Here is a 26,069-nt window from a genome sequence, read left to right as displayed (position 1 = left end):
CTTAGCTTTTTGAATATGCCAAGGTCCTTCATTTTCCACATCATCAGCACCCTCTTCCATTTCCGCAAAATCACTACCTGACACATTTCCCTCTGACATCCTTCCAACCATTCACAGTCTGGTCGTGCCTTTTCCGCCTTTGCTCCCAATCCGTGTTGCCGTCAAGTCTTCCCCTCCCACTAGCTGAAATATTGCCGCACGTCACATCTTTTCTATTCAAATCTATTGGTCCAATGACTGTTGTTCGGGGCGTGGCTATCTTTGAATTCCACGTTCTGATTGGTTACTTCAAGAAAACATACAACACTATCAATATAGCTACAATGATATCTTTAAACTGGAGGTTTACCGGAGTTTTGGCAAAGTTATAGAATAATGTTGCAGTTGATTGTGTTCGTTACACTTTATTCCTTAAGATAAAGACATTGGATTTTAAGCAGTTCGACGTTGTAATCTTGTGAGAAATTACAGAAAAGAACAAGAGAAGTCACCATTGTTCGAGCTGGAGCGTTTAACGTAAGTGTAGCGGCTAACGTGGCTAACCTGTAGCTGTAACGGGATGAGTGAACTAAATGCGATATTTGCCCACAAACTCAACTTTTACTTGACGTGAAGAGAGACGGAGCACTGCGCAGTGAAAGCTTGACGTTTACTATATGCTTCTAAGTCCAGAGAAATAACTTTGAATGATACTGGTATTTTTTTTTCAGACGCATGCATGTTAGATAAAGCAAAGTTTAAAAGTTGAGTAGTTTGTACTTTGTAAATAAACCTGTATACCCGCTTTAAAAAAATGACACCGCTGTTTTTTTTCTAATAACATATTTAAATACGTCATTCAATAGATTGTGTAGTGCTGCACAATCAAACCAAAGTAACTGAGTGACTGGTGGTTTGTGGGTATTGATTTATTGGAGTCATACAGCCACAAATGCTTGCAGCACTTTATTAGGAGAATATAACAATATAGAAAATACTCTGAATTGTCAGCTGTCAATTGGTTAATGGTTACAGTTGAATGTTTGGTCAGTATGAAATGTTTCATGGCAGATGGCTCTTTTTAGTACATAAAAAATTTGGTACATCATATGCTGCAAGGGGCCAAATCCTGTGTTATTTTAGCTCTGGGGAAAAAAGTTCAAAATCCTGTGGAGGAGGGGAGGATGTAAAGGTTTGTTAGATGCTAAGGTTAATCGTGGTCTTATTTTTCCTTCCAGGCTTTCCAGATTTCCTGTCCCTGTGTGGAAGAATTACCGGTCAGTATCCTTGAACTAGCTGAGTTATTTCTGTCTTTTGTTTTGATGCAGGCGTAGGCTCACAGTGTAATAGCGGTGTACCCATATTTAGATTTTGGTTGTCCGAGGCAGTAATTTTAGTGCTTTGAGGCCCAAAGAAAATAGGCCACAACTATCTCAACTACCATGTTTTCAGAATGTAATGACATCTGTCTCATGTCTTTAAAAAGACTTAGTCCTTATCTCCCATAAGGCCATTATTATTAGAGCTTTTCCCCCTCCGTTTTATGAACATTTACTCTGGTGTTATTTGTTCTGGTTAAAGCAAAGTTAAAAGAGCAAGAAAGAAACACACCCAGTTGGCACATAAATACAGCCGAGGTTGGATCATCCAATGACAGGCACTTCTAATAATGTGTGGGAGCATGTTCTGCATAATCCTGAGAATTAACTCCTGTTATGACCATTCATATAGCGGCAGGAGTAACAGGATGACCAAACTGATCATTTGGACGCCACTCATAGCCAAGGAGTCTTGTAGCTAGAATTATAACGAAAGTTGGTCCTTATAAAGGATTTATGGGGTCGAATACTAATGCAGACCACGCTTTTTAAGATTTATATTTTAGAATAATAACATGTAAGCTATGTGTAGCTTTTCTTTCACTTCAGACCTGCGCAATCTGTCAGTTAAAATAAAAATACTTTACAGTTTATTTCAACAGAAAGTTCAATGGTTTAAAAACTTTAGCAGGCTGCTGGAGAAGAAATTAAATATCTCATTTGTTTAGCAGTTTCTTAATACCTAAACCTGAAAATTAAGTCCAAATAGTAAATAACCAGTCTGCTCCATTTCCCGTTGTGTGTGTGTGTGTGTGTATGCAGAGGGGTGGGGCACTATGGTTTAAACCGGGGGGAAGCATTTGATGGTGGCTTATATGATCTCATGGAGAAGTTAGGTAATAGCTGGTTTGGTTCTTTACTTTATGCAGTGACTCTTTGGATCTTCTCTTCTTCTGTGGTGGATGACTTTTTGGGTTTGAATGTTTTGCTTTTTACAGTTTTCCATGCAACAGGTTCCTAGACGCTCTTTTTTTTTTTAACCTTTTTTTTTGACACTGCATTGGTATTTTTTCCTCCATTCTGCTTGCAAGCAGTGCATGCTGAGACATTTGCAGCTTTGTCACCTTGGCGCAACTTTAGAGCTCTCTCTCTCTCTCTCTCACACACACACACACACACACACACACACACACACACACACACACACACACACACACACACACACACACACACACACACACACACACACGCAGTCCAAGCTTAGATGAACTGAGTCACTGTCTTTTAGACTGACAGCTCGGCTTGAACTGGCCCCATCCTTGTTTTTATCCCGCCCCGCTCTCTCTCCCTTCCTGCCTGCCCCACTTGTGCACGCTGCTGTTTGGTTGGTGTTGCCATGGAAGCGCATAGCCAGAAAGAGGCTTCACATACAGCATCTTGTGTTCTCTTCACAGAGAGGCAGTGACGCAAAACACACAATATACGAAAGCAGCTGTGTGGGACTCGCTCTCAGGACTCTTCGGCTCTAGCACTCATGATTTGCACTCAGCAGAGCGATAGTTGCAGATTTTGTCACAGTTGGTGACTTTTCCCCAACTATTTTTGACCTCGACTTTTTTGTTTTTTTGTTTGTATTGCTTTACCTTTTTTTTTCTCTGACTTGTTTCATTTTTTAATCGCAACCATTTTTTCGGGAACGAAGCTTGGATTTTCCCTCATATTATGCACTATGATGGATACCGGCGGTTCAGTGGTTAGCATGCGAACTGAGGAGCAGCCCTTTCATGTCCGCTACAGGTAGGAAATTTACGTCTCTTACCTAAAGTTCAGTCAGTGTTGGAATGTGGCTGCGTTTTAGGTTATTTGTAGAAAACTTCTTTAACCACTTGCTGACGATGTGCTACTGTTTACAATGTAAGAATAGAAGCTAAGGTTGAATTTGAGCTTGGAAAACCTGTCTGCGACCTTGACACAAACCACATGAGCTTCTCAAACAAACCCGCTGTCCCTGCGAACTCAGGTAAATGGCTCCTGCGGCAGGTGTGTCCTGCTCCTGCCTGGTGTAAATATTTTAAAAGCCCTGAAACATTTATCCCAGCTTGCTTTGTGTGTGCCCACATGTGTGTCCAGTTTGTCTGGACAAGGGGACACCTACGCCCAGCCGTCATTTTGGGGGTGGGTGGGCTGACTTCTCCAAAACCGGACGGTTAACGTCAATGAATTGATTCCATTAGACCACGGAGCGGAGTCTGACAGCTCTAATCAAGCTACTTAGCGTTCTCCAGCTCCATAATCTGTCAGCTGCATACTTCACAGACGTAATCTCAGGTGACCAGGTCGCCGGGTGACAGAACACGCCGAGGAAAGACGGGCAGATTAGCCGAGAAAGTGCTGATGGAGCGAGTTCCTCGCGGCCGTGCAGTGGAAGTTAATGCTGTGACAACATCCCAGGCGTCTCCTTGAACTTTTTTTTTTCCTGGGCTCAGATATCTCCATGACGTCAGATGGCTAATGCGTTTGATTTTACCTCTTATTTTTAACTTTTTTTTTTTTTTATGTAAATGAGCAATAAACATGTTTTTTTTTTTTAATCAAGTGTTTTTGATGAAAGCCGGTCGGTAGATCAAGGGCAAAGAAGGTTGTCGATGCTTCAGAAAAAGACAAGGAGCTGCTGTGTGGAAGTGCCGTTTCCTTCCAAGGGGAAATCCTCAGCAGATGCCACTCAGGTGTTCCATGTGCTGCTGCTGCTGTTGTTGCTGTAAGGCACGGAAAGCCGGCAGGTAGGCTGCCGTTTGCCACAGCTGTAGAGTCTAATGGTGTAATGCGTAGGGTTAGTTGTAAACAAAGCCATTCTCCTCTCATTTAAGGATTAAGACTGCTGAGCTCTGAGCTTTGACTGTTCAGGATATCGTCTTTGCTTTTGTTGCCAAATTATAGCCTGTCTGACGGTGAGAGAAGTTACTGTGATTGGCGATCTGCGTCAGCACAGAGGAACATTGCAGCTCGTATAAAAGCCATAACGTCGTCTGAGGATCCCAGTCCTTGGTTTGTTTTTTAGTTTATTTTATTTTTTTTCCTTTGTGGTTTTTAAGTAACGACTGGGTGTGTTCAAGAGGGGGAAAAAAACTTCTACTACACAAGCTGGATGGGTTTCAAAAACCTAATCTTTTCCCAACAACAAAAATATTATTGTTGGGAAAACAATGTCACGAGTTTTGTCTTGGTTGCTTTAGCCAGCAATCACCAAGTTGCATATAAGAATGTATGTCCATTGTTTTTCTTTCTATGGATGAAAAAAAAAAAACATTCAGTATCTTTAAAAATCCAAAATAATGACTGATTCAGGTCACAGCACATATTCATACTTTCTTAATGATGGAATAAAGAGGAATAAATTGTGATCTGGTCTTTTTGATGACCACTCTTTGAAATCCTTAACCCACTTACCTAATTCATCAGGTTATTTCTGGTTTGGAAGATTAATTTGAGTCCAAGCTCTCATCTCCTGACTGCTTGATTCGATATTTTTCCATATATTTTTTTTCCCCTTGCGACGCCATTTATTCTGTGAATCAGACCACAGGACATGTTTTCAAAAATGTAGTTCTACATGTGTTGCTGTTTTCAACCCATGGCGATTCAGGTCTCATTTCTCTGTGAGGACGCTCGCTTACCAGCTTCAGCCATCAGCTTCACAGGGTCTTTTGCTTTTGTTCTGTGTTTGATTTGCACATTTTGCACCAAAACACATTGATCTCTGGAAAACGGATTCCATCGAAGCGGTCTGATAGTTGGACAACTTTTTACATAGTTGTGAACATTTAGCCTTCATGGATTAGATAAGTTTGTATCCAAGGATGAACCGGGACTTGTGGAGGTCTGCTTTTCTCTTCCTGATATCTTGGCTTTTTCTTCTACAAATCCTTGACAATGTGACCTCGGCTCTATCCCGTAGTAATCCTACATATGTAAACTTATGAGTTTGAAGAAAGTAGCGAAACATTCTCTCGTCATTCCAACATTTAGTCAGTAAAAATAATTCTGCTGTTCTTTGACTTTTTGTTCCTATTTCAGAAAAAATTTCCAGATTTTGAGTTTTTGCTGTGAGAGAAACTGTTTTTCTGGGGTGCCGTCCGAACGGATGCGAGACCCACCATAATAAACAAGCTCCATTTGGAGCCATTGTTTTCTGTAGATGGAAGGAAGCGGCTCTGAAAAACTCCCTGATGAAAAGCCCTTCGCTTTGAACGAATGTTTCCCTGCTGTGCGGAGAAGCTGACAGTTCGATGTTGGAGTTTAGCCACAAAAGTCCTGCTTTTTCTTTTTCCGTACAGCCAATACTTTTTTTTTTTAATGAGATTCTACCGAGTTAAATCTCTTTACATATTTTCATTTTAAGGCTAGACCAGATTACACAGACATTGGAGAGTTTTTTTTTTTTATATATATATTTTTGTCACCTTCTGTAGAATGGAGGTGTCCTGCCTGGAGCTGGCGTTGGAGGGGGAGCGGCTCTGTAAGGTGGGCGACTACAGAGCGGGCGTCTCCTTTTTCGAAGCCGCAATCCAGTTGGGCACAGCGGACCTGCAGGTGCTCAGCGCCATCTACAGCCAGCTGGGTAACGCCTACTTCCATCTGCACGACTACGCCAAGGCTCTGGAGTTCCACCGACACGATCTCACCCTGACAAGGTTTTGACCCATTTTCGACAAGACCCCATCTACCCTTTAAATATGCACTTTTATTTATTGACCTGAAGTTGCGCGTCTCCTAGAACCATTGGCGATCTGCTTGGGGAAGCTAAAGCCAGCGGAAACCTCGGCAACACGTTGAAAGTGCTGGGTCGGTTCGACGAGGCTGTGGTTTGCTGTCAGAGGCACTTGGACATAGCGAGGGACATAAATGACAAGGTGAGAAACCCGTTCAAACCCGTCATTACGACCCGTCGCAGTCAAATATTTTAGAGTTCCTGCTCTGGCTTTGGAAGAAATTGCGTGCCTCACCCTGGGCATGTTTCCCACCCTGGGCATGTTTCCCACCCTGGGCATGTTTCCTTGGCTCTCGTCAGATCGGGCAGGCGCGAGCGCTCTACAATTTTGGCAACGTGTACCACGCCAAAGGCAAAAGTATTTGTTGGAGCGGGGCTGAGCCTGGAGATTTCCCAGAAGAAGTCATGACGGCGTTGAAGAAAGCAGCCGAGTTCTACGAGTAAGGACTCAAGAGTCACAGTTCCACGTATTTCAGCAACACAGTCCACTTATCTAAACTGAACTTGTTTGTTGTGAATCTTCAGAGCGAACCTGGCGATAGTGAAGGAGCTCGGGGATCGGGCTGCTCAGGGTCGAACTTATGGTAACCTCGGCAACACGCACTACCTGCTGGGAAACTTTGGCAAAGCTGTGGCCTCTCATGAACAGGTGAGAGGGGAAACTCTGACGACCCTCTCTCCCTCTCAGTTTATGTTTTATCGTGAGCATTGATGGTGACTGAAATACTTTCTGCTGTGCTTTCAGCGTCTGCTGATAGCGAAGGAGTTTGGCGATCGATCAGCAGAACGGCGGGCTTACTGTAACCTGGGAAACGCTTTCATCTTTCTGGGGGAGTTTGAAGTGGCAGCTGAGCATTACAAGTAAGCCCCGTCCCGTACACGCATGTAAAACATACAAGCATTATCACTATAACTAAAACTAGAGGAGACGTGGCTCAAAAGTGAAAATGCACAACGCACTTCTCAGATTTTTATTTACTGGAGAAATGAGTAAAAATCAGATTTATCTATGAATCTTTTCCTTCCACTACTCTGTGTGTAAAATTGAGTGTAAAGATGTAAATCAAAGTTCTACTTAAGTTAAGTGTCGCAGCAGTGCTACAAAACGTCCCTCGCCGTGAACACGATGGGTCACAATCAGCCTCTGTTTTTCCTGTTCTGTCCAAGCTGCTCTAAGCTTTTCTCTGTGAATGAAACGGCGTTCACGTCTAAAACGAGGACGTCTCCTCCGTATGCGGTGATATGCATTGTTCCTCAACCGATGCTTCCCCGAAGATTTAGAGCTTTTGATGTTGAAAGGAACCGTAAAACGACCTCATGCTGAAGCTCCTTGCCCTTTCGTTTGCCAGGAGGTCGCTGCAGCTGGCGAGGCAGCTGAAGGACCGAGCCGTGGAGGCGCAGGCCTGCTACAGCCTGGGCAACACCTACACACTACTGCAGGACTATGAGAGAGCCATAGACTACCACCTGAAACACCTCATCATAGCTCAGGACCTCAACGACCGGTACGAACACACTGTGTGTGCCTTGTCTTGGTCTGTAAATAGATTTATGCGCTCACTTTTATTTGATCTTTTTTGTAGGATTGGCGAGGGTCGAGCATGCTGGAGTCTTGGAAATGCCCACACTGCACTGGGGAACCACGACCAGGCCATGCACTTCGCTGAGAAGCATCTTGAGATCTGCAAAGAGGTGCTTCCCAGAACCGAAGCAGAGGAACAGACAGGGCTTCTGCACGTTTCAATGGTCTTCATGTTAAGTTTAGGCCGCAAAGCAGCAGTAGGTAACGTTTATATATAAAAAAAGAAACTACCAATCTGAGCCAGGAGGAGGGTTTTAGCGCTGTTAATCACCCTTGTGTATGCTGTTGCTCACAACTTCCCCTTTGCTCTCTGCTACACCACAGCTCTTTTTTTAGAGTGGAGCTTCCCCTGAATGCTCAGGCTAATTAGCATATACCGATGATAGCGGATAAATGGTTTTCCTTCTACAGTAAGCTATGCTAATGTTTTTCCACCATTAACATAGCTGCAGCGCATACATCAACATGATCGACAGTGCTAAGACCCTCCTCCTGGCCCTGATTGGTTGTTTCTGACCATGCTGTGAACTCCTGAAGATGGCGGTAGGACAATAGGAAGTAGGTTTTCACAGATCATCAGTCTCCTGTCATGACGTCGTAGCAGCTCTAATATGTGAAAAATTTCTATAAAACTGTTACAAACTGCAGCTTTAAAAAGTTGTAAACAACCTGCATTTTTTCCATAATAGGTCTTTAATTTAATTGACGCTTTCAATTTGCACATCTGTTCATTTCTTCAATTTATTTTTATTTCATTTTCACAATAGGCAGGATTATGTTTTAGTAAGAATTAATTATTTAGGTAATTGAAATAAATAATAAATTTTTCTCCACTTGCTCATTTGGTGTAAAAACGTGTAATATTTTGCTTGACCGAAGGGATTTTCTATAGTTAGAGGTTGTTTCAAGTAACCGTAGTGAAGCTGCGCTTTAAGAAGAAAATCACTGAACTTGAAAATAAAAAAACAAACTTCAAACTTGCAGAAACCCTGAAGAGAGCCGTTTGATTTTTATTTTACAACATTTGACCCTCACTGGGCTCACCTGGCCGGTGTTTTCTGCTTCCTTCCAGACTGGAGACAGGAGCGGGGAGCTGACCGCTCGTATGAACGTCTCGGATCTCCAGACGGTTTTGGGTCTGAGCTACAGCACAAACAACTCCACGCTGTCGGAAAACAAGGAGATAGACTACAACCTGCATGGTAACCCCCCCTCCAAAAAAAAAAAAATCACAGTTCTCCGTTTCTTAAAGGGACAGTGTAGGAGTTCAAAGTTCATAAGCGGTAAATAGCCAACCTGCAGCTGGTTCCATTTAGTTTCAGGCCAGACGAGTTGATCCCAGAAGCTGAAGCTGACATTTGTCTGAGATGAGCTAACGTTTCTGCAGGAGCCTTTTAAAGGACGTCGGCTCTGCCTCAAGCTTTTACTCGCTTTGAAGTTTATAATCGTCTACGTGAGAAATAGAGGTGCTGAGCGCTCTCCCCGCATGAAACGTGGACTGAGAGCAGAGCGTTTAAAGTGCTTTCGGTCTGAGTAACTGAAAACACTTTTCAGTTAACGGCAAGGCGGTATAAAATACAACAAATTAGCATTCATCTAGCTTTATGTTTATGCCTTCCACGCCAGGTTGCTTCTGTGCTGTGACTAGAACCTTTGCACATGTCTCGCACAGGAAGATCGTTAATAACTCACTGTCTCCAACCTATATTTCATGAGTAATTAAATAGTAAATTCAAATGAAACCTGCAGCCTACATGTCTGAATAGCATTTGCATAAACCGCTGTGACGATTTTTTTGAGAGGGGATCCGTTTTAAGAAGGTAGAAGTTCATTTTGGTCTCAGACTAGCTGCTGGCTTCAGCATCTAGTACCAACTAAGCTGGATTTATATTCGGTAAAAATGCTAGGAGAGTCACCTGCTGCAGGTAAGATATTTACTGCTATGTTTACAGAATCTTGATCAGAAGATCCTGGACTGTCCATCGAGGTCATTTTCTGTTTTCGTTCATGTTACGTTGACGTTTCGCAGGGGCAAAGCCCAGGATGAGCAGACGACATAGCATGGAGAACCTAGAGCTGGTGAAGCTCACACCGGACAAGATGAATGTGAGAGAAATACGATTGGCTACGAGTTTTTGCTTCCGTCAGCTACATTTCAATGTTGCTAATCAGTTTAGTTGTGTTTTGAAGGGTCAGAAGTGGAGCAGCGACATCCTGACCAAGCAGTCCAAACCGTCACTGGCCAAGAGCTCCTCCAAGCTGTTCTTTGTCAGTCGCCTGCGGGGGAAGAAGTACAAGATCGGGGGCTCCACCAAGGTCCTCCAGGACACCAGCAACACCTTGGACACAAGTCAGACGTCCACACAGGGACCACAGAAAGTACGCAGCACAGGATTCGTTTCATCATCATCAAACCCAATCAGTTCTTTTCTGTTTGTAACTTCTTGTTTTCTTTGCAAACCAGCGACTCTCTCCTGAAATGCTCGGAGATGAAGGCTTCTTTGACCTCCTGAGCCGTTTCCAGAGCAACCGCATGGATGACCAGCGCTGCTCCGTTCAGGACAGAGGCAGCAGGTTGTCGTTAAACAGCGGGCCGGATTCGCCCCCCAGAACCATCAGGAAATGTGGGTCAATGTAGTCGGTGAAGACCAAAATTTAGAAAATCCTCAGTGATGCTTCATGTTTATTCATCCTTTTTTGTTTGTTGTTTTTTTTTAATCTGCAGCCGTTTCAGAGTCTGTGAACTTAGCAGGATCGTCTGGCAGACGGCTGGAGGAATCGGCGGCCGCTGGGGGAAGCCTGCCAGGTCTGAGACTAAACCAGAGCAGCAACCAGGCCGTGTTGAACCACCTGATGGCCAACGCTGACAACGCCGAGCCTGATGAGGATTTCTTTGACATGCTCGTCAAATGCCAGGTGATTATTTAGATCTCAAAGTTCATTCTGGGCTTTTATTGTTACTCAAAGTTCTGGCTTACCACAAAGTCTAAAGCGCTGAAGTGTTAAGTCACTCCGGAAATGGAGACATCAGAATGAACTCTCCTGGATTTTTATTTTTAACGGCCATCGATTACCATGACATCGTTGCTTGATTGGCCAGCAGACGTGCCTCCTCAAACTTAAAATGTCCAACTTCTGCTCCCCCAGGGTTCCCGCTTGGACGACCAGCGTTGCGCCCCTCCCCCGCCCCCGGTCCGAGGACCGACCGTCCCCGACGAGGACTTCTTCAGCCTCATCATGCGCTCTCAGGCCAAACGAATGGACGAGCAACGCGTCACGTTGCCTTCTGCAGCCAGATCCAGCTCAGACTAAACCAAGCACTAAAAAGGGACAAAAAAAAAATCTTTTTTTTTTTGTTTAAATCTCACGAAGTTGTGAACTACGACATGACTAACTCAAAGTACAACTCTTTTGTGTCGTTATATTTGTCCTTTTGGACGAAACAAAGCACTGTAAACATTGTACAGAATAAGGAAGAAATCTCAACTTGTTTCGCACAACTTGCACACCAACAATTTCAGCAGTAGCTTTATGGACTCCTTTTTTTGTTGCTGTTTCGAATGGCTCTTTGTGAATGAATTTCGTTTCATCTTAGTGTATTTTTCAATACACAACTGCAGCTATGTTTGTATTTATTGTACCTTTTTACATTTCTGTTTACTGCTGTCCCTGAATAACCTTCTGAAGATCACATTGGTGAATGAATTTGTATGAAAACAGAGGCGTGTATATATGGGTAGTTTCCAAATACTTTCAAATAAAAATTTAAAAAATCTAATAAGCAAAAAAAAAAAAAGATGAATCTTTGTTATTTTGTATGAAATGTTTGAGTTAAGAAATAAAAATATCACAGTAGAAGTCCTGTTATTTATTTTTTTGTAAAAGACACTTTATTGAATGTACCGGTAACTTGACCTCAAGCTTCAGTTCATTTAAGTTACTTTTAAAAACAAGAATTAGGCTCAATTTAAGAGCCACTAGCATTTCAAAAACAAATAACTGTACATACATAAACACTGAAATAAATAAATCTATGTTTGTTAGTTTGGCCTCATCTCAGAAAACAATATACTCTAGAATAACAAAAAACTTAAATATGCATTTTTAAGTAAATCTGACTGCTACAAGACAATGTTAATGAAAAAAAATATATATAAAAACAATGCATATGCCCCAAATAAAGTTTTCTAATAAATATTAAAAGCACCCGCACTTCCATCCAGATGTCATTGTGCATATGGTTGGACCAAGACTGACACCTACTGTTAATACACCACAACAGCAGCAGCAGACAAACCTAAGCTCACCACTGAGGAAAAACAAAAAAAAAAACAGAATGATAGGATGTGCAACCGATATCTGAATACTGTACATCTCCTCAATGCTGAAATATTAAAAAGGTCCTTCGTTGCAAGCAAGCCACTGCAAGACATAAAAACAACACACCGATTCCAAATCAAACCAACTTGGCAGCTAATTTACACATTCTGGGCTGCGGCAACGCGTTGGGTACATCGATGTTGGCGACAACCTCAGACAGTACGACAATATCTGCAGAACCAGATGCGAGGAGCTTGCGGCTGACGGAAATATTACGTTACATCGGTTTTTCTCTACCTCAACGATAGCAGCGTTACGGCAGCTGTTGGGAAACGATACGCAGGAGAAGGAATGTACAAATTCTTTACAGTGAATTCTATAAATGAACGTAGCATTGTTTTAGTTATGGAGACTGAGAAGGCACCATCAGGGACAAAAACTCGAATCTCGTTAAACCCCAACAACTCCTAGGTGAAAAGGACATGCAGAAGGAAACGTGTGTGTGTGTGTGTGTGTGTGTGTGTTTGCGTAAAGAGTGAAAACAAATTGACTCACATGGGTTCAGGAATCGAAAGGAGAACAAACCAATATTTTAACCCTTAGGATGATAAGGAACATGCAGCATGTGCTTCGGATGTTTATCCATTTGGTTCACGAGTCGAAAGGAAAGGTTGATTTAGCAGTTTGTGTGAGCACGCAGCAGGGATGTGACTATTCATAAAGGAAGGGAAGCATCGTTTTAGTGCACGTCTTCTACGTCTAGTTTCATGTTAGGGGTTGTGTCTCCACAAAGTGACGGTGCGGTCGGCGGACGATGAGAGGAAGGACAGGTCCTGCGTGTGCCAGCGACACTGAATCACCTTGTCGCCGTGCTCTCCCACCACAGTCTGGGGCAGCTGCTTGGTCAGGTCACCTAGAAACGCAACACAGAGACGTTCAACTTCGCTCTTTCCCCCACACACCGACCCGACAGAATGCGTCCGCTCCGTCTCCACAGACGCACCTTGAAGGTTGGTGACCATGACCTTTGTGTCGTAGGAACCGGTGAGCAGGTAGTGCGCTCCAGGGGAAAATCTGACCGATCGGACGTCGCTCGTGTGGGGCCGGTACACCTGGACGATCCGTCCTCCTCTGATGTCGTACAGCATGCAGGCGCTGTCTTCCTGTCCTGTTGCTAGGAGACGGCCGCTCGGATCGACCGCCACAGAGGCGACAGGACTGCCTGTACAGCGAAGAAGACGCGAAATCCAGTTGATACTTTTGAATCTTTCCTCCACGAAGCACCAGTTTGCACCAAAGTGACAAACGCAGACCTGAGCCGTGGAAAGCAGTTCCCACAACTCTCACGCAGCTGGGCACCCTGAGGTCCCAGAAGCGCACCGTCTTATCCTGGGAGCCCGACGCAATCATCCAGCCTCCCCAGGTGTACAGAGACAAAATGTGACCTGCACAGATCAAACAAAACAATAATCACAGTCCCTTTGCTTTGCGACTCCACACCTTTGTGATTAAGCTGATGCGGAGAGGTGCAGAGGTAAGTCCCTTGGGGCACCTGTGTGTCCACTGAGCGCGTGCAGCCCTTGCCCCCTCTGGCAGTCGGTAGTGTAGATGTTGCAGTCTCCGGCTCCGGCGCTGATCAGGATGGCTCCTCCACTTTCTGGCCCCTCCATGAAGGCCAGGTCTCTGATGGTGCCGTCATGCATGCTGAACTCCAAGTCCGGCCCTGGAGAAACAGAGACACGCGAATCAGAGTTTGATCAAACAAAGTTGGCTCTAGCTGTAGCGTAACGTCGGGGAGAGCTCTTGACCTGTGGCGTTGCACGTCTCTGCGCTGAACGGCAGGACTTTGACGTATTTGTCGTTGGAGCCTGTGGCCAGCAGCTGACCGCAGTGACTCCAGGCCACGCAGTAGATGGAGCCTTTGTGGTGTTTGTTCCTCTTGAAGCGAACAACCGGCTGCTTCGTTGGACTGGACACACTACAGAGCAGAGAGCAGCAATGAGAAACTGTTAAAAATTATGAATATATATATATTTTTTTATTAAACAGCTTTTTCCCTAAGTTTAAATCTAAAACCATCAACTCAGTTAATTTTATGCCACTCCTACAATAACCCATCAGGTTCCATTTCAAAATTACAGGCAGCATTTTTAAACAATATCCCCCCATGTCAGAATTTTAGTCCCAATTCAATAATATGTGTAAAACATGAAACAGTGCAGATGAAGTGGGCTTGTGAGTAAAAGGTCATTTCACAGCATTGTGCGCATCTGGAGAAACTTCCAGATCCGCTCCGTTTCAAAGTGCGGTGTGCTACCTCGAGTTGAGTTTTTCTGGATAGGCGCACACTCGCAGTGTTTTGGAGTTGGATCCCACGGCGTAGAGAGCGCCAGACGGGTGAAAGGCAACAGCTCGGACGGCCTGAGTGTCCTCCAAACTGTGCACTGGTACAAACAGGCCATTTGGTTTATCGCCCTGAAAAAAACCCCAGCAACATCTCAGGTTAAATAATTAAACACTTTATGGCACTGGGGGGTAACAACCCCAGCAGCAGTGGCTTCCTGTAGGTGTTACTATTTTATTTTTTGCTGAGAGTGTTTCTAGTGCATCCCCACCTCTTTGCTCCGGGTTAAAGAGCCAGGCGAGTCGCTCGGTTGACCTTTCGGTTTCTGTCCACTGTCAAAAAAAAAAAAAACACCACCACCTCAGAAACACTCTCATTAAACGAAGGCGTGCGAGTGGGAAAGCTAATTAAATCCCACCAACCCTGAGAGCACAGGGGACTCATTTGGAGGCGGGACGACCCGGCCCCCTACGCTGCGCTGCGGGGTGCTGCTCACCACCCCTCCCCCGCAGCTCCGGTTCTGCTCCGGGGTCACAGATGGCGGGTTGTTGTTGTCCTCGGAGGCGGGCGTGTTCCCGTTCCCGTTCCCGTTGCACTGCTGGGTCAGAGATTTCACCTCGTCTCCCAGGTTCTCCATTCCCACATTGAGCTCCTCCAGCTTCTGAATGGACCTGCAAGAGCAAAGGCACATCGCAGCTTGTTCTTCTCACAGCACATTTATTTCAGTTTTACTTTTGTTTTTGGAAATAAGGGGGGAGGTTTATTTAATTTTTACTTTGTTGTACAGGCTGACACGGCAGCAATATCAAGTAAAAACAAGAAATAAGAAGAGAAAAGAATAAAGGATTTTATTATAAGCACCGTCATCCCTCTGAATAATGTAGAAGTCAGCAGGGACTGGGAGATTTATGGTAGATGGAGGACCGTGAGGATGACTAAATCAAAAAGCTTTTGTCCTGCTGAGAGAATAATAAAAAAAAGTATACATTTTTCTTTCTTCTTTTTAAATAATTGTGTTTCTGTAAATCTGCTGGAGTCGGATTACCTTCAAGTCTCTGCATGTGAAAATACAGTTGCTATTAAGCAGGATATTAACACTTAAAGTGAGAGTCCCAGGTGGTGCAGCAGCTCGGGGGCAGATGGTGCCGCGCAGCCTGGAGGGGGCTGCGCCACGTGAGGGGCGGCCTCGTGGGACCCATTATTTTCAAGACCTTAACGCGTCAACTTTATGCTTTCTGACAGCTGCGCCCCTTTTGTTGGACAAACACCATACAAAAATTAACACGGCTTCGAACAAGAGCGCCGTCGTCTTTCCCTGCTCCTTTACAAACTGTAGTCGTTTCGTAACGAATACATAGTTGCTGTGAACAGGAAGCAAAGAAATGCACGTTTTTTTGTTTTTTTTTTAATTCTACAAAAACAATTCAAATCTGAAATAAATTGTTTTTGTTTGTGGTCAGCCCCACTGAATCGACCATCTGCAGCAGTTAGAGCTGCAAGCCTTCAGGGGTCCAGTCTATGTCTCTACCAGCTTTATACTTCTAGAAACAAAAGTGTTCATCATGTTTTTGTTGCAAACTGTCTCGACTGGATTTCATTGCAGAGATTACCTGGAAATGTCCAGCATATGAAAATGATTTGCTGTACTCCATAATTCTAGTACAAGTCTGGTTGCGTGTTCATGCTGGAAGGTGAACCTTTAACCCCAGGCTCATGTTTTTCGCAGCTTCTCATGCTTTTCTTCCAAGATTGTCCTGTTTATCGTTTTAATTCAAACTAGCTTCCCCATCACTGCTGAAGAAAAAAATTCAACCCCACAGCATGATGCTCCCTCCGCCATGTTATCACATGCTCATACCATATTTTTTCCTCTCTTTGTATTTTATTGTCATCAAATGCTACCTGATTTAACAGGGACAACAAAATATAAATAAAAATGGCTTAGTCGCATCTTGCTACTTCATAAAAGACGTGACGATTATAAAATTAAAGGTGCTCTCTTGTCTGTGATGATTCACCAGGACGCACCTACAGTGTAAATACACTACTGTCCAATCAATGAGACAAATACACAATTTTCAACTGAATTATAATTTTCTAATTAAATTATGACAATCATCATTTATGAAGGGGATATGAACGTTGTCCTTGAAAATAGACGCTTTTATAGAGAGAAACTTAAATCAACATGAACAAATATGTTACAGATCTACATTTTGACGATGATATCAAGACGTTACCACATATGTCATGTGAAATACGTAATTCTCATGTAAAATACAAGAAGCTGAAGGTCCTGCCGTGTCCGTACCTGTTCAGGAACTTCTCGGTGAGGCTGTGCTGCATGTCGCTGGGCGGAGGGTCCTGCTGCACGCCTCCCTCCAGCAGCATCTGCTGGTACATCTGCCTCTGCTGCTGTTTCTGCTCCAGGTGCTGCTGCACACGCAGCCTCTGCCGGTAAAACTCCTCGTACTTCTCGGTCGACTCCCGTAGCTGAGGACAGAGCACATAAGAAATGCAATTATTCATTTTAAAAGCATGTAAAGGCATAATGAATGGATTTGATTTGACCAGGAATGAGACTGTTTTAAAGAGATGGAAATAAATTCCTGCTGTTATTTTGTTCAAGGAAACGGAGAACAACTAAGGTTTTTCTTTAGAGACTGAACCATTTAACAAACACTTCTGATTTATTTCATTGTATCAATGTTTTAGTCGCCGTCTGATGTGTTGATTTAATTAAACAGGGATCCAACACAAATTTTACAACCCTCTGGACGTTTAAGAAAAAAAAAAAAAACCTAGTGAATTATTATATTAGTGAATTATCTCCACTAATAATGAAACGATAAAACTAAGATTAGGTCTATTTTCAAGATGTGTCAATAAAAGCACAGCTCATGACCTTTGACACCTGTATTCTGTTTGTAAAAAAAAAAAAAACTGAAGTTGTGACAATGATATTAAGAAACAGACAAATCATTGTAAAAACATATTTAGACTTACATTTTTAGTGTTCTAGATAGTCTAACAAAACATTTTTGTGAACTCAATTTTCTTCCCCCCCCCTTTTTTTTTTAAAGCAAATCTCATACTTTCCCACACATCCCACATTTAAAGAAAAACTAGAGCATTTTCTAGCTCAATCTGGACCTCTCAAAGACGCTTTGTGAACTCTTCACCTCTCCCGTCGGCTCAGGTATGAAGGGGAGGGAAGAGGGTGAGACGGAGAGCTGAGGACAAGTCACTTCCCCGCTCTGTCGTCTGCTTCCTGCCCCGATGAGCCGATGGGAACAGACTGGATGAATGTTTGGGGAGAGGCCAGAGCCTGGCTTTGAGCCAGACGTGGGAAAGAGGCACAGAGGAAAAACAAGGAGGAGAAAGCCGGGACGTGAAAAAGATCTCAGAGGCTCGTACTCGGGTCTCTGCGTGTGAATCTTTGTTTGACACCGACAGTTACGTTTTAGTTTTATATAAACTTACAATAAATGACTTAACTGAAGATAAAGGGAAACACAAAGGGGCCCAAAATAGGTACAATGAAGCAAACAAACATAATTCCCCATTTGAAGCCGACACAAGAGCATAGATGACCCATTTTATGTAGCTCAGCCACTGAGTCGCTGATCCCTACTGACATGCAGCCTCATTACGCTCATTATTTATTAGCTAAACAGGTTGAAACACTTCGTTGATTTTTCGTCAGTCTAAAATATTCCATCTTTGAGACACAGACAAGTTACTACCAGATGTGATAGTAATCTTTTTGTTGATTTGGTCAGTTTTCACACAGTTTCGTAGCAAATAGATGCATCCTCATTATCCCTCTTCGTCGGCGTCAGAGACGCTAACGTAGATCGATTCAGATTAATCAGAACCGACAGCGTCACTGCGGGCAGAACTCATCCATGGAATAAGTAAAAACAAATTATTCGGCAGGACAAACGTTCACCTCATTCCTATCAGCAGATTCAGCCGTCGGCGCGTCCTCGCCCGGAGCCGAGTCGGGCCGCGCGTTCGGAGCCGCACCAGAGCTCAACATCTTATCTACGGGTGTGTCGGTTCTGGATCTGCACACGCAAAAAAAGACCGCAGCGTTAGAACGTCTGCTAAAACCCGGAATCACCGGTTTAGTAAATCCCCAAATAATCACAACAAAAATGCTTTTTTTCCCCTGACAGATATTTATAGGGATCAATGGCTCTGGGAGCGAAATATTTAGCAAATTTAGAGACGTAGCAATATATGTAATCACAAAAAACAGCTTGAACTGAAATAAGTATTCAGTAAATATCATGCATTTAAGCTGTGTATGCTAATAATAGATTTTAGTGATGCTTGTTTAATGCAGCATGAAAATGGTTGATTAAGTCATTAAACTGCATGTCTTGTGTTTGCCATGATCCCAAAACAGAAACACATCAACACTGTTGAGATAAATATTTTTAGATCCTGTCACTGTGGCAACACTTGCCAACAATATCACATATTTTTACACTTTCATGAAACCCTGTTTTTGTACAGATCTTCAACTTTCTAACACTAAAAGCCTATGAATTCTGAATTTAGCCAATTCTGATTTTGCTTTAGGAAGTATAAACATTATTGTTGGTTTCCTTTTGGTTCCTAGTAGAGAAATCATCTAAACGTCGAAGAACACAGATTTCCCCATGTGGAAAAACGACAAGCCTTTAACAACTCTTAGCATAGGAGTATTGTCATTATAATGCAGAGTCAACACATTTAAAAGTCAAAGTCTATTTTATTTGTCCAGGTTTGTTGTTTCATCTTTCACTGAAGCTGCTGACAGCTTTTCTGCTTCCTCTGATTTCCTTTTTAAACGTCCGTCTCTTGCTGACGAGAGCTTACTTAAAGTCTTCTTGATTTAATAACTTCCAATCAATTATTTTCTAGCTACGGTGTGTTCACTGGCTGGAAAAAGACTGGATTTTTAGTTTCTGTCTGGCACATCACAGATCACGGCCGTTCTGGCCTAAAATCGTCAGATTCTGATAACCAGGTTTCTTACGTTTCGGGCGATTCCTCGAAGATGCTGTGGCAGTCGGAGCTTTCCATCATCAGACTCCTGCTCAGGTTCTGTCCTCCCACTCCTGGATAGTGGAAGTTTGCAAAGGAGTGAGACATGGGAGAGACCCCTTTCCCTGGCACAATCTCCCCACCACTCGCCCTCTTATCCTGGCCCGACAAGCCGTAGGACAACCCGTCCAGGGCTGGGTTCAAGGACCGGGTCATGTAGGTGTCTGCGGACTGAGGGCGCCGAAGCGGAGAGGAAGGGTACGGGGAGAGTTTGCTGATGAGCGGGGTGAGCAGGTCGGCGTAGCCGGTCTTAGCCGGCTTGACCAGGCGGTCGACGTGGATGTTGAGCTGCTTCTGTTCGAAGGCGCAGGTGAAAACGCTGTGGGAGAGGTTCTGCATCCAGGAGAGCAGCGACAGGTCCAGATCGTCGCAGCCGTTACCGCACAGCATGTCGACACCCAGAAGGACCTCGCTCTCCGTTATCTCCTCGCCTGTTGCCTTGCTCTGCACATGACAAAAAAAAAAAAAAAAGCCTGAATGTTAATGATTGTAAACAGAATTATGCCAACAACTCAGTCCAGCGTACACCTTCAGTAGTTCCCACCTGGCAGAACTCCACACAGCATTCGTACAGGACTCCTTTGAGAAGCAGCTGAAAGAGGCGATCCCCGCTGGCCTTGAAGCCGGCTTCACTCAGCTTCCTGTCTGCGGGAATAAACTCGGCCACCATGTTGCAGGCCTCCTCAAAACACTGCACTCTGGCTGTGCTGGGATTCCAGTCCTGAGGGAGGAAAAAAAAAAAAGTTATTTTAGTCCAAAGAAACAAGTTCAAAGGTAATTTATTCACAATACATAACAAACAAGATGTAGCTGTAACATTTTGTAAGTCTTAAATCTGTAGAAATATGGGTGTCTTCCCACCAGCCCTACTAGTTTCTCTTTAGCTGAACTCTGGTTCATTTTCCCAGAAAGTCCAGTTCATTTGGGGAGGAGCGAATGAGCAACTGAACTCTGATGTGGACCAAAAAAGCGAAATCTGGTCCACTTAAAAACCTGGGTCTCGGTTCGGTTCAAGTGAACTCTGGTGTTGTTTGAATGCAAATGTGAATGCAGAGTGGACCGGAGTCTGCTCCAAAAGCAGGAAGCAAACTATACCGCAAGGCATTCTGGGTGAAAACAACCAAAACAAAAGAGCGAGTCTTGCTGTAGTGGAAAAATGCCTCTCAGTCTTTGGCCAAAAAACCAAAATGAGGAATCCTACAACCACTAAAATGTACATTTTTGTTTGCATTTCACTCTTGTTGCAACTTTGGACCTCAATCAAACCGAGTCTAGTGGACCACCGGGTGTGAAAACAGCCTAAAACTCTCACCTTGAACTCAGCGTGGTTTGTGAGGCGAGGCAGCGTTAGCAGCAGACACAGTTTGCTGTAGTCATCTTTGGACGGGCAGAACTCTTCCAGAGCGTGGAGGCACTTCACCGCTTCCTGCATGGTGAACTCCATCTAGCAACAAGAAACACGCGCTACTCAGCAGCAAGACCAAAGCAACAAACACATGACACCACACGTTTTGGCATCACTTTAGATTTAAATCTGGGAGCTGTCAGCAGTTTTATTGCAAATATTTATCCTTGTAACAACCGAGAGAAAAAAAAAAACTTGCAAACCGTTAGTAAATGGAAACCTTTTGATATTTAGAGGGTTTTGTTATAAATGTACAAACTTGTATTTTTTTTTCCTATAAGAGATTATGCAACTTCAATAAAAGATTATTTTACACATCCTTACCAGCAGTGCCAGTAAGTGTGGAAGGTTCTTTAAATTGTAATCTGGCTCCAGATTTGGACTTACATGCTGTGGCTCGTCCTCAGCGGACATGGCGTTATTCACACACAGAGCCTCCAGAAACTTCTGCTTCAGGATGATGTAACGAAACCTGAGGAGAATGTTTCCGCATTTTATATTCGCATGACAAAGATGTATAATAACTGTACACAACTTCATCAAACCCAACCCAAAATATCAAAAAGGGTCAAACTGGAGACATTAAAAACCTGACTGGCTCACCTTTTCCTGTCAAACTTGTCCATGCACTCAAGAGGCTGAATGAACTGCAGGACCTCATCCCACTGGCCATCAAGGATCAGCTGCCTGAAACAAAACCAAACAGTTTCCCCATTTTTAGCTCTGTTGTGGAAATAACTTCTTTTTTTTTTGACATTCATCTCTATAAACTTATATTTCTCAAGGAAAGTTTTAAAAAGACCAAATTAGGCAAAAGAGAAACGACTCACACTAGAAGGGAATTTTCTCAAAAATGTATTCAACAGTAAGACATGTTGGCAGATGTCCAGTTTGATGCAGGTCTCCAGTGCAACACAGTGCTGAATGTAGCAGATGGAGTCAGAAACGTTGGACATACACAACCGGTGTGGAGCTGATTTACCTGAGGAACAACATGTCGTCTGAGTAGAGGCCATTGATGACGCCGCTCTCCTTTTCCAGAGCGAGCATGCTGATGTGCAGCTTCCTGGAGTGGAGGAAGTCCAGGATCACCTTGATGATCTCCACCTCCTTCACATTTATGGTTTCTTCAGCTGTCATGGTGATCACGCTGGAGGGACAGGAGCAGGGAAGCTAAACACGAAAGACCAGGGAAGCAGCCAACATCACAGCTGTGATTATATATATATATATATATGTTTAGAACTTGAAGAAGTTAGGCAAAACAACAGCCTGACTGCAGCAGGCCAGGGGAAAACAAGTTAGGAAAAGAAAAGTGACTCATTAAAACTGCATTATATTCATTAACTTTTATCAAGACAACCATCTGTCTTCTGCCACTTTAGCTCTCTGTTGAGAACATCTTATAACTTAAGCATCATTATGTAAGCGTGCACAGTCAGCCAGACCTAAACACCATCACACGTCACTGTAAAGGTTTAAATAAATGTGCAGTAGTTTTTCCATTTGAAAAAGTGACTAAATGTGCAGTAAAGTCAGCTAGTTTTTTAGGCGTCATCTCCATTTTAGGAGCAATGGCCTCGTCAAGGGATCAGTTTACAGTAAACCATTTAACAAAAAAGGACAAAAAACGATAATATAAAATAAAACCTGCTGTCTTAGAGTAAAGTCTCCAAATGGAGACGACTGGCACAATGCAAGCTGGAGATGGTTTAATGAGTTGCAAACTGTGATGTCAGGCAGATAAATGAGTAAATAAAATAAAATTTGTAAGCAAATCTGATCAGAATCATTGTAGAAAACAACATGTTTTAATCTGGTGGTGCAATACTGTGAACAGTCAGTTGCCTCACATACAAATAAAGATAATTATAGTCATTCCAAAATGTAGTTTTAAATTAAAAAAATAATTTAAAAAAATCAGACATTAAGGGGAATAAAAAGGATCCAAACTCACCAGGCCATATGAAAAAAAATTGCTCTATGTGAAGAGTTGCTTTTTGAGATCTAACCCTACTTCCTGTTTTCAGACTGGTTCTACTCAAAGAATGTCTAGATTCTGCAGGTCAAGCAGTAATCAAGCCTGGATTACCGTTTGACTATGAGAGCAAAAGTAAACCAAAAGATGTGGTTACTCCTACTTAATGATTTAACAAGCAGGTAAATTAAATTTTCATACGGAGCCGGTTTGGGTTGAACGGCTAATTGTTCATGAATAAATCCTCATCATGTGTTAGGATCAAATTGTTGTGGGTTTTGGTATTCATTTGCGTTACATTTGTTTTATACCTCGATTTGTTTGATGATATGAAACATGCAAGACGGACGAAAATGCAAAAATAAAAGAAACATGGAAGGAGTTAATACTTTTTCACAACATCATACCTAATATATATATATATATATATATATATATATATATATATATATATATATATATATATATATATATATATATATATATATATATATATAAACTGTTGTCTTTTGTTACTCAAACCAGACAAAGCAAAATGTGTTTCATTGAGATTCTGAACCCAGAACTGGCAAGATGGCGGCTCCTGACGCAGCAACAAATCAACACGTCTAACACACATCTAAACATCTCTAGATTTAAAACAACCACACAATCTGTTATTTACAAGGTATTTTTCTGCTCAGCTTGTTATTTACATACTGATCTGACATTTTTTTGTGGATGGATGATGGGTTTTAACCACACTGATTATTACTTCATAGGCCATTGTATCTTTATGCAGCCATAAATTAAACTAAGCAAAATAAATACTGCCACTCTGAACTTCAACCACAGCAAAATCCCAATAAAAATATTTGCACTTAGACACAGTTCATCCTTTAAATGCCCACAGAGCTGAGGATCATTTCATCTTATAATTGTGTTTTTCCATTTGGAAAACAGAGGCTGTAATTATGCCAATTTGTCAAGCTGCTTTAAGAGTAGCGGTGGTTTTAATTGATCAAATGTACTGAGATCGTGCTTCATTTGTAACAAGATGATCTAATTTTAGTTACCTTTTTTACAGTTTACTCATCAACTTCTACACAGTGACCACAAATAAAAGAAATGAGCCTACATGCCTAAATTTGGCACATTTACAAGACGAACTGAGGAAATCGTGCTGATTAGTGTTCATTGTTGCTTTTCAAGTCAAAGAACAAGATAAAAGATAGTTGAGTTGAGCAGAACAATAGCAGTGACACATGTTGAGTGGCTTGAATGCGAGTCAAAGTCCATATTTAGAGTACCTTGGGACGGGATTCACATCCTTTCAGCTTTCCAGCTTGTCACATTAAAACCTACATGCATCTTATTGGGACTTAATGTCAAAAACAACACAAAGTAATGCATAATTGTAAGGAGAAAGGAAACTGAAGTTCTTTGATCATAAGAGATGGATGGGATCGAAAACTTGTTAGACGCTCATGTCACTGTCGACCAGGTCGAAGTTCACCGCCCAGGTTTAAATCAAAACATATCCATGTGTTAGAATGGTCCAGTCAAAGTCCTGGCCTACAATTAGGGGCAGGTTGATTTTCTTAATTTTGAGAGACTGCCTGACGTTTACATATGTGAGACCAAACTTACCTCTACCTCTTTATATTTAAGAGCACTACCATATGTGAAATTGAAACAAGTTAGTATTGTTTCACAAGTACTGTCCAACGTTTTTTATGAAATCAGATTGGAACATTGAAGTTGTATTTCTCACCTTATAAGACCTGACAGTTATGAAAAACAAACCCACACAAACAAAAACAAAAAAAGACTTTTTAAAAAGCAGGTCAAGCATTTTATAGATCAGTGATTGGAAATAAAACTGCAATCATTACTCAACCAATAACTGAGAATAAGTGGCAACATCTTTACTCTGTTACAAAACATAAAATGGGTTAAATGTTTCACTCATGATATGCGCAAAGCTTGCAGAGGTCGACACCAAAAAAACTTAAGAGGCATCATTTCACAAAAACGTAGAACTAATGTATGTACACCTCACTTTTTTATTTGACTCATCCAACATAAAAAAATAAAATATGGAAACATGTAGTGGAAGCCCTTCGCCAAAGCCCTGAGTGAAATAAAAAACAAACGTAACATGACTGAATCTGTGTGCTCATCAGGAGTTTTCCAACCTGCATCAAAGAGCAGCACAGCTTTATTTCAAGTTGCTCTAGACGGCTAAGAAGGTTGTCCTGATTTGTGATTCAGGTAAATTAGCTTTATGGAAATGAACTGGCACTCGTGTTGGTGCCATTTCCCTTCATGGGATCATCATCCTGAACAGACAGAGTGTTGGACTTAAGTGTTGCTTATTCTGGATGTAAACCAAGATACTTGTTGCCACATACAATTTTAAGGAGTCAAACCATAAAAATCTCTATGACACAGCATACAATGATGTTGTTTTGATTAAAAGGAACAATGTGTGTGAGCTGTCATTAAAGAACAAGCTCCTGTCAGAAAGCCTGGACCCAATGAAACAAGAGCCAACAGTTCTGCTAAGCTAGCCAATGGTTAGCCAATAACAAGCATTAAGCCACAGAGTCAAACAGCATAAGAAGCTTAAGTTGCTTGTTAGCTCTATACGGGCCCTGAATTTAGCCGCAGGATTAGAGCAGAACCATCAAATGGCTAGTTACTGTCAGGGCTCATACAAAGCTGACTAATTTAACCAGCGGTAGGAGGGGAGCTAGCCAGGGCCGAGGAGGGGAGAGGCATCATCCGCTAGTTAGCTGGCCGGGCGGGGTGACAGCTCCAAGCACCAGCAACACGAAAAACAATAACACTCACCTGCGTCTAAAAATACATGGAATAAAAACGCCGGTGTGTCTCCCCGCTGTTCACAGGCGGTGTCACGGTGACCCCGTCAGCAGTTCTCGTGTTGCTCCTCCGTGTCTGTCTCCCCTCCTCTAGCTGGATGTTTCTCCGCCGCTGCGCTCACTGACTGCGGTCTCTGGAGCCGCCCTGCCCAGCCCGCTGCCTGCCTTCTGCTGCCTGTAGAGCACCGCCTCCATCCATCCTCCGCACACACCAACCTCATGCACAGTTATGGGGTGTTTCTGTGAGCAGGGAACAGTGGCGGAGCTAGACTTTTATCGCTGGGGGGGCCAAGGCTATCTGCAAGGGGTCCACTGACTATGACAATGAAAATACAGTAAGGGTACTTTCATTCACATGCTATATATAAATAAAGACTGATCAAATGAAATTTGCTCATGTAATTTGCAGTTTA

At 42.8% G+C, this 26,069-nt stretch overlaps 2 protein-coding genes across 4 annotated transcripts; one reads left to right on the top strand and one right to left on the bottom strand.

The window, feature by feature from the left end:
* Nucleotides 1–308: 308 nt before the first annotated feature.
* On the top strand, nt 309–11,506 carry gpsm2 (G protein signaling modulator 2). Of its 2 annotated transcripts, XM_014984768.2 has the most exons (16): nt 309–516; nt 1,218–1,256; nt 2,753–3,095; nt 5,768–5,989; nt 6,073–6,208; nt 6,367–6,506; nt 6,592–6,715; nt 6,812–6,927; nt 7,416–7,571; nt 7,650–7,758; nt 8,721–8,850; nt 9,678–9,754; nt 9,839–10,027; nt 10,113–10,272; nt 10,374–10,564; nt 10,796–11,506. In XM_014984768.2, the coding sequence occupies exons 3-16, from the start codon at nt 3,028–3,030 to the stop codon at nt 10,958–10,960; spliced, it is 1,983 nt and encodes a 660-aa protein (XP_014840254.2). In that variant the 5' UTR covers nt 309–516; nt 1,218–1,256; nt 2,753–3,027; the 3' UTR covers nt 10,961–11,506. The 2 variants fall into 2 exon arrangements, with proteins under 2 accessions (XP_014840254.2, XP_014840257.2); XM_014984771.2 differs by lacking the exon at nt 2,753–3,095.
* A 6-nt stretch (nt 11,507–11,512) lies between these two features.
* Nucleotides 11,513–25,882, bottom strand: wdr47a (WD repeat domain 47a). 2 transcript variants are annotated; one of them, XM_014984766.2, is made up of 17 exons: nt 25,628–25,882; nt 21,797–21,987; nt 21,418–21,501; nt 21,202–21,286; nt 20,722–20,853; nt 19,954–20,130; nt 19,342–19,853; nt 18,265–18,382; nt 16,624–16,805; nt 14,735–14,983; nt 14,584–14,644; nt 14,286–14,443; nt 13,777–13,946; nt 13,521–13,691; nt 13,282–13,413; nt 12,972–13,190; nt 11,513–12,881 (listed from the first exon to the last, which is right to left on the bottom strand). In XM_014984766.2, the coding sequence occupies exons 2-17, from the start codon at nt 21,952–21,954 to the stop codon at nt 12,739–12,741; spliced, it is 2,751 nt and encodes a 916-aa protein (XP_014840252.2). In that variant the 5' UTR covers nt 21,955–21,987; nt 25,628–25,882; the 3' UTR covers nt 11,513–12,738. The 2 variants fall into 2 exon arrangements, with proteins under 2 accessions (XP_014840252.2, XP_014840253.2); XM_014984767.2 differs by having other exon boundaries at nt 21,797–21,964.
* Between the last annotated feature and the right edge of the window lie 187 nt (nt 25,883–26,069).

Source organism: Poecilia mexicana, unplaced genomic scaffold (assembly GCF_051168715.1).
Source record: "Poecilia mexicana isolate PSO_F unplaced genomic scaffold, ASM5116871v1 scaffold_17, whole genome shotgun sequence".
NCBI classification, from domain to species: Eukaryota; Metazoa; Chordata; class Actinopteri; order Cyprinodontiformes; family Poeciliidae; genus Poecilia; species Poecilia mexicana.
This window is presented reverse-complemented; position numbering and strand designations above follow the sequence as displayed.

Coding starts and splice junctions, on each gene's coding strand:
- gpsm2 (XM_014984768.2), top strand. CDS start 3,028: ATGATGGATACCGGCGGTTCAGTGGTTAGCATGCGAACTGAGGAGCAG. Junction 5,990..6,072: donor CACGATCTCACCCTGACAAG/GTTTTGACCCAT, acceptor CGCGTCTCCTAG/AACCATTGGCGATCTGCTTG. Junction 9,755..9,838: donor TCACACCGGACAAGATGAAT/GTGAGAGAAATA, acceptor TGTGTTTTGAAG/GGTCAGAAGTGGAGCAGCGA.
- wdr47a (XM_014984766.2), bottom strand. CDS start 21,954: ATGACAGCTGAAGAAACCATAAATGTGAAGGAGGTGGAGATCATCAAG. Junction 20,854..21,201: donor CTGAGGACGAGCCACAGCAT/GTAAGTCCAAAT, acceptor TCTTGTTGCTAG/ATGGAGTTCACCATGCAGGA. Junction 13,191..13,281: donor AACTGCTTTCCACGGCTCAG/GTCTGCGTTTGT, acceptor TTCGCTGTACAG/GCAGTCCTGTCGCCTCTGTG.